An 8,281-nucleotide genomic window follows, 5' to 3' on the forward strand; every position below is an offset into this window, starting at 1 on the left:
TTCTCTCTTTTTTTTATGGATTTTTGTATTTCTTTATTATTTATATTAAATACTCTGCAACCTGTTTTTTAAAATTTTGCTGTAGGTTACATGTTTGTTCTTTTTCCCCCCTGTTTAGTTTTTGTTCTGGCAGTTTTTGTTTCTTCTTAAAGTCTTTCAAAAGGATATGAGTCTATCCAATAATTGTTTGACAGATCTTTCGTATTTTGATGTCATTTATTGATTAGTTTTCATATACTCCTTTATTTTCCTGTTGTATTCAATAGATATTAATCTTTACATCTGTTTCTACTGTATATCTATTTCTTTCTTGGTTCTGTTAGTTGAATTTTATTGTTCGTTGTTGTGTTGGTTTTAGATACTACTTTTCTCTCTTTTGTCTCATTTTTCTTTTGCCTGTGCTTTTGTAAATTATTTTATGTTCCTTGTTCCTTGGTTAATTAAGTTAGATGGATAGAAATGCAATACGCCGAAAACGATACGCAGAAATGCCCCAAAACGAGAAGGCTGCGCTTTTACGTCGCCGAAGTGAAGCTAGGGCTGCAAAGAAAAGAAAAGAATCATCGCGTTCTTTTGTTCGTAGTGTTCCACTCGGTTATGTTGAAACAGGTGTATTCTTCCCTAATTCTTCTTCACGTGGAGACAGTAACATCCAGGATAGTCGGAACAATGATGTTACACTGAATGAAATGTTATAACATAGGTCGATTGGTTTTGCTAATGATCAGGATGTTCTGATTAAAGAGAGATTGGACTACATGACCAGTAGTGGAGCTGCTGTCACTAATGTTTCTAGTCCTACTCCTCCTTCTGTTGTTCCCATTGAATCAAATCCACTTTTTATTATTCCTGAAGGTATATCAAGCCTGATTTTTCCCTACAGATCAGCCATGTCTTTGTCACTCTATTGTTATACCAGTATCTTGCCTTAATTTTAATTAGGCATCCTATCCTGCTACAAATCCAGCCTTTAATTTATATACATTACAGAAACTTCACTTATCGGTGAGCTAGGGAGTGGAAGAGGTAGGAAAAAAACTGGTACGATTATGCAAAGAGAAGAACAATGTGGATCTTCTCATGATTATCATGCAGCACAGTCTTCTAGGAAAAGGTACATGAATACCGTATTGACAAAAACATCTCTTATCTAAAAAAAAACACTGTTATCTTTTCTGCTAAGAATAAGCCAAAATTTGATCTTCAAACATGTATCAGCTTTGAATCTTTAAGTCATTCATCAGTAAACTCTATTCCTTCTTCTATTACATTGGATCCTCAGCTAAGAAATATTACTGACAAGCAAAAAGAAGCATGCTTTCCAATTTCTAATCTTTGGTCTACTGTTTAATCTTCTAGGCAGCAACGCAAGAACACCTCGTCAAAAACATTGACTCGGGGTCCTCAAAACAGTACAGTTCTGCCTAATGAGATTAACCAGAGGTTTAATATTCAGAATCAGAATTCAGATAATGCTTTTCATCATATTAATGAGCCAAATTCAGAAATCAATAATGTTATCAACTACAAATCTTTGGATCACTTTTCAACAGACCATGCATCTTCTTCTACTCAAGTTGATTCTGAACCTAGATGTGTCTCTAAAGGTATAATATTGGTTCTTTAAATTGTTATCTTTGCCAATATCTTTTGCTATTTCTTTGGTTTCTTCTGATCACAGAAGAAAAAAAAGAAAATGCACTATCCACCATATCTGTAATATATCTATACCAAGATATTCTGCAATGGAGATCTTATTAAGATTTACTATTGTAGTTATCCAGCCTTGCAATGAAAATTCAGCTCTGCAACATCAAGCAAAGGCTGATGTTGCCAACAGAAGAAAAAGACATAGAAATCGTTGTAATCTTACCGCTACTGTTACTCCTCCCAGGCCAAAACGTAGCCATCTTGTTCGTAACAAAGGCCGCGTACCAGGTTGCATTTCGTTTATCAGTGACCCTAATACTGTCTAAGTCATTTTTATACTATTTTCTCCCTCTTGCAAATCTGGACTTTGTTATTCTATCAACTATATTGATCCATCTACAGGGGCAAATGGTAGTGGTGCTAGGACATATCTTTCAAGAATTGATCATATTCCTGATGCACCTTTACTCCTTCCTGATGCTCCTAACTATCAATATTGTGGGGCTAAGAGGTTTTATTTAGAACCTCCTACTTTTTGTTGTTCCAAAGGGGAAATCTCTATTGTCGCTCCTCGCATGCCTTATGCTCTCAAGCGTCTTTTCACAGGAAATGATGAAGAGAGTGAGCATTTTAGAAAATTAGCTCGTACCTATAATAACAACTTGGCTTTCACAGCTTTTGCTGCAAAATATGATTCCGAATTAACAAAGAATACGAAGGGTGTTTATACTTTTCGTGTTCAAGGCCACGTTTATCATTTTCTCAATAGCTTATCACAATCAGGTTATAGGTCTTCTGGAATTCAACTATATTTTTTTGATACTAATGAGGAACTCAAACGAAGAGTAGCTAGCTGTGACAAGTTGCGTGAGAGCACTTTAAGGTTGTTGATGGATATTCTTTCTGACAATCCTTATGCTAGATTTTTCAAAGATCTTAGAGATGTGCCAAATATTAACAACTTCAACATTGCTCTTAGCTGCTACCCAACTCTAGACCATCGTGTATATAATCTTCCTTCTACTTCTCAAGTTGCTGCAATATGGACTGAAAGTGATGACGAGTCTCTTGATAAACAAGCACATATTCTGGTCTATAGTCACTCAAATACAAGTCATAGGATTCAACACTACTACGGTTGTTATGACCCTTTACAATATTCTTTATTATTTCCTCGGGGTGAATCTGGATGGCACCATGGAATTAAACGAGTCTATAAGAGAAAAAGAGGTAATGCTTTATGTGAGGATGAAATTAATATTGATCCATTTTCTGTTGAACACTCCTCTGATTTGATTGATCTTGAAAGAAGAGGCAAGTGCACATGCTGTCTTCTCAAATTTCTGAATATTATTTGAAATAAATACATTTCTTCATTCATATATTGTTTCTTTCCTTTTTATAGCTGCTGACCGTGGCAAGAAAGAGGAATATACTGTCTCGACTAGAGAATATTATTGTTATAGATTTCAAATTAGAGATAATGATGAATCCATGTTGTTGCATACACTTAGATTATTACAACAATTTTCTGTTGATGGGTATGTAAAGATTGAAACTTCTAGGTTGGATTTTCAACAAAAAAGACAGAATGATATTCGGACTGAAATTCTTGAGGGAGTGATGGATAGTCTTTCAGTAGGCCAGACTGAAGGTTCAAAGATTGGTCGTAAAGTGATATTACCAGCTTCATTCATAGGCGGACCACGAGATATGAGGCGTCGATATCTTGATGCCATGGCCTTGGTTCAAAAGTATGGAAAACCTGATATTTTTCTTACGATGACATGCAATCCGATGTGGAAAGAAATTCAAGACAACCTGCAATTTACAGAAAAACCTCAAGATAGACCAAATCTTTTATCTAGAGTTTTCAGAGCAAAATTTGAAATGCTTAAATCTAAACTTTTAGATAAGAAAATCTTTAGAGAGGTAGCTGCATGTGTTTATGTTATTGAATTCCAAAAAAGAGGATTTCCTCATGCTCATTTATTATTAATTTTGAAACCACAGTTCAAGTTGTTGAATCCTCAATCTTATGATAGGATAGTATCTGCCGAGCACCCTAATCCTCATCAATATCCTCATCTATACTCTCTTGTTCTTAAACACATGATTCATGGTCCATGCGGAGTTATGGATCAAACTAGCCCATGTATGAGGAATGGTTCATGCAAGAATCATTATCCAAAAAATTTCTGCGAACAAACGGTCCATGCTGAAGACAATTATCCATGTTATAGGAGAAGAGATGATGGTAAAAAGATAAAGGTGCGTAGATATCAGCTTGACAATAGATGGGTTATTCCATATTGTCCTTATCTATTGGCCCTTTTTGATTGCCACATGAATGTAGAAGTTTGTTCTACTTTGAAGCTGGTGAAATATTTATACAAATATATCTTCAAAGGACATGATCTTGTTAGTTTTAAGATTGTTACTGGAGGAAGCTCTGATGATGTCGATGAAATAAAAGAGTTCCAGCAGGGAAGATGGATTTCACCCCCTGAAGCATTTTGGCGAATCTTTGAATTCTGATTAAATGAGATGACCCCAGCAGTTTATTCTCTTCAAGTTCATCTTCCTGGTCAGCAGCTTATCAGTTTCAACAAAAATTCAAATCTTTTGGAATTGATGAGAAAGATTGATTTTTCAAAGACCATGCTAATCGAGTTCTTTGAAATGAACAAAGCAAACTCAAAAGCTGAAAATTTGAAATGCTTTCATAGAGACTTTCCTGAGCATTTTGTTTGGTCCACTAAATTTAAAATTTGGACTGAGAGAAAATGTAAAAAGGTTATTGGAAGACTGGTAACAATTAGTCCTAAGAAAGGAGAAAGGTATTATCTTAGACTGTTGCTAAATCATGTGCGAGCACCTACGTCATTTGATGACCTTTTAACTGTTAATGGTCAAAAAATGAATTGCTTTAGGGAAGCTGCTTTGAACCTTGGTCTATTACAGTCTGATACATATATAGAAGATACGCTTGAGGAAGCAGCAATTTTTCAAATGCCATTATCATTGAGACTATTATTTGCTACTGTTCTTGTTCATTGTTCACCCACTGATCCAAAATTACTCTGGGATGAATTTGAACAACAGCTATGTAGTGATTATCAAAGATCACAAGAACTTTATCACTATTTTTCTGCTGAAATCAGAAGTAAAGTTTTGAAAGATATTAGCAGATTGCTTGAATAGATGGGTAAAAATATTGATGATTACCATTTAGTTCCAGATAGTTTTAGAAGTGCATATCATGAACAGTTAACAAAGGAAATTGACAGTGAAAGGAATATTGAAGTATTACCAGAAGATCTGTTTTTGCCTTTTAAATTGAATGCTCAGCAACGGCATGCTTACGATTTAATTCTGCATGCAATTTCTTCTTCTGTTGGCCAAAGTTTCTTTATCGATGGTCCGGGTGGAACTGGTAAAACCTTTCTCTATAGGTCACTTTTAGCTACTTTAAGATCTCAAGGACATGTTGCTATTGCAGTCGCAACATCCGGTGTTGCAGCATCTGTTCTTCCAGGTGGAAGAACAGCCCATTCTAGATTTAAAATACCGCTGGATTTGTCAACAAATAAAACTTGCTAGCTCAGTAAGCAAGGTAGTGTTGCAAGACTACTTTTTGAATCAAAACTGATATTGTGGGATGAAGCATCAATGGCCAAAAAAGAAACTATTGAAGCCTTTGATCATTGCTTAAAGACATAATAGAATCTGAGCTACCATTTGGAGGAAAGGTGATAGTTTTTGGAGGAGTTTTCGACAAACTTTACCTGTGATTGAGCGAGCTTCAAAACAAACTCTCATAGAAGCTAGCCTTCCTAATTCACCTCTATGGAATAAATTTCATATGTTGAAACTAACAGAAAATATGCGGGCCATTTTGGACCCAGTATTCTCAGAGTTTCTTTTAAGGGTGGGTGAAGGAAGAGAGCCTGTTGATGCACAGGGCCAAATAACCTTACCGAATGACATGGTCATTCCATATTATGAAAAGGAAGAATCTCTAAACAGGTTATAAAATTGTTATTCAGCTATGCTTTTTTTTACTACTTCTTGTCTTTCTAAATTTGCCCTTTATATGTATCTTGATTTACTTTTCTTATATCCAGGTTGATAAAATCTGTATTTCCAGATTTATTGGCTTATTCAAATGATCCTTATACTATGATCAATAGGTGCATTCTTACTCCAAAAAACAGTTCAGTTGATGAGCTAAATGATATCATGATTTTCCCGGAAATCTTCATGTTTATATTAGCTCTAATAAAACTGTTGATCAGCGTCATCAAGGAGATTATGAAGATTTTCTCAATTCACAAAATCCAAAAGGTCTTCCTCCTCACAAGTTGTTACTTAAAGAAAATTGTCCCCTCATTCTTTTGAGAAATCTGAACCCTGTAGAAGGATTATGTAACGGTACACGTCTCATCAGTAGAGAGCTCAGATAGCATACAATCTGTGCTGAAATAGCTTTTGGCCAGCACCAAGGGAAAAGAATCTTTTTGCCTAAAATTCCTCTTCAAACATCTGATAGTGAAAAGAACGGCCTCCCATTTATAAGAACACAATTTCCTGTTCGGCTTTGCTTTGCCTTAACAATTAACAAATCTCAAGGACAAACTCTTGATTATGTGGGGATTTACCTTCGTGAGCCGGTTTTCTCTCATGGACAGTTGTACGTAGCCTTATCTAGAGCTAAAACATCAGCTGCAGTTAAAATTCTCATTGTGCCTGGAACTTTTGGAGACATTAAAGTTGATTGCAAGACTAGAAATGTTGTATTCCAAGAAATATTTCAGCTAACTCAGCACTGATGTTATTACGGTTTAGGTATATCATACAGATTTATCCATTCATTATTCTTTGACTAATATGGTACTTTATGGCCATAATAACTTTCTTCTTTTTCAAGAATGATTGTTGCTGTATATATGAATCCTTCTGATATCTTTCTTCCTTTGTATACATGAAAATGTAGAATGGAAAAGTTGCTCACAATAAAAGAAATTATGCCTGAAATGCAAAGTTGGACATGCAAAATCACAGTTCAAGAAAAACAGCAAGTTACTCAATCAATGTCCACCCCAACAAAAAAGCAAAAGTTCATATTTATTGATGCTGAGGTACACAAATTGTTTCGCAGAAAATATTATTGCCTATTGTGCCATGGTTCTTGCAAAAGTATAAACCATGGACTGTGGTATGTAATTAAATTCCTCTGTTCCATTATCAAAAGGTTATATAAGGATACTATTGTTTTCTGCATTCCAGTTGTCTGTCTTATTGATGCTATTTGGAAGGTTAGTTTGTGGTAACTTATGTTATAATACAACAGGGATCAAAAGTTGAAGGCATTATTTTCAACAATGGCATCCTTAGAATGAGCTCAATCCTTCAAGTTTATAAGAAATACAACATATCCTGAAGTGAAGCCAATCTTACCAAAATATCAGACTGCTGAAATAACTCATCAGTGGACAATCACGAGCAAAACTGTTATTGAAGAGGTTCTTGATGATGAAGATATAATGCCTGTCAAGTTCAACTATACAAAGTTTACAGATTTGGCACAGTATATGGACGATAAGACTAAATCAGTTGGTATATCTCATTACTTTATCTATATAAATAGTATGCATATCTCTGCATGAAATATTCAACAAATTTTTCCTTTTTCCAGATGTCCTTGGAATAGTTATTGAAGCATTGGAGAAAAAGGCAATTACTACACACTACAGAGAGTCTATTGTTCAAAAGTTTGTGCTTGTGAATGAAAAGTAAGATGTCCAATTCTCATCTTATATATAACGATCAGTAGTTATAATTTCTCCTATTACATATATCTTATTAAATACTAATTATTTATTTCATAGTAGATTGCAAACTGTTGTACTTTCTATGTGGGATGATTTCATCAAAAATGAAGGAGAACAGATAATTTCTGCCATGAACAACTATCCTGTTATTATTGCCCGAAGGATAAAAGTCAACAACTACAATGGTAACTTACAATTTAATGCCTAACCATTATCTGATACATTTATATCCATATATAAGTCTCTCTAACAAATGATGCTGAGTCAATAAATATTCTCTATAGGTGTTTCTTTGTCCACATGGTTTGATTCTGCAATCCTCGTTGATCCTCCTGTTCAAGGAGCAAGGGAACTAAAGAATTGGTTTTGATTTATCTCTTCCCTTTCATTATCATTCTTAGCAGTTCATGATTCATGAAATATAATTTATTCTTTACTTCTTTAACCTTATTTTATTATAGGGCAATAAGAAATAGCAAGGAGTTGACAGTTATTCTGGAACAGAAAACTTATACTAGATACAATCCAGAACTTTCATTGAAACCAGATCAAAAGGCCACCTTAATTTGCAATGTTAATCCTACCCACAAGGTATAAACATCTTCACTGATAGTTTATTTTACGGTACATTTATTTATCAAACAACATATTCATACTTTTTACTTTTGAATTTAGAGTACAGGGGTCAAAGCACAGTTCAGTTTCCAGCACATATTTCAAAAATACTGGTATATGAGCTGCAACAAATGTTATTGAGGTACTACAGCAGCACATGAAGTCATTTTTAGCTGTAATAC

The 8,281-nt window shown here is 34.6% G+C and overlaps 1 protein-coding gene across 1 annotated transcript; it reads left to right on the plus strand.

Annotated features, from left to right (window-relative positions):
- The first annotated feature begins 488 nt into the window (after positions 1-488).
- LOC113755364 lies at positions 489-4,188 on the plus strand. Its single transcript, XM_027299383.1, has 7 exons — positions 489-674; positions 729-855; positions 991-1,114; positions 1,360-1,607; positions 1,777-1,938; positions 2,053-2,964; positions 3,056-4,188. The coding sequence occupies exons 1-7, from the start codon at positions 489-491 to the stop codon at positions 4,186-4,188; spliced, it is 2,892 nt and encodes a 963-aa protein (XP_027155184.1).
- Positions 4,189-8,281: the final 4,093 nt, after the last annotated feature.

The sequence above is a fragment of the Coffea eugenioides genome, unplaced genomic scaffold, assembly GCF_003713205.1.
Source record: "Coffea eugenioides isolate CCC68of unplaced genomic scaffold, Ceug_1.0 ScVebR1_1446;HRSCAF=2293, whole genome shotgun sequence".
NCBI classification, from domain to species: Eukaryota; Viridiplantae; Streptophyta; class Magnoliopsida; order Gentianales; family Rubiaceae; genus Coffea; species Coffea eugenioides.

What these genes read in the sequence shown, in the direction of transcription:
- LOC113755364 (XM_027299383.1), top strand. Translation starts at nt 489, where the DNA reads ATGCCCCAAAACGAGAAGGCTGCGCTTTTACGTCGCCGAAGTGAAGCT. An exon ending in AGGATAGTCGGAACAATGAT is followed by an intron (nt 675 to 728) that starts GTTACACTGAAT and finishes GCTAATGATCAG; the next exon opens with GATGTTCTGATTAAAGAGAG. An exon ending in TAACAAAGGCCGCGTACCAG is followed by an intron (nt 1,939 to 2,052) that starts GTTGCATTTCGT and finishes ATCCATCTACAG; the next exon opens with GGGCAAATGGTAGTGGTGCT.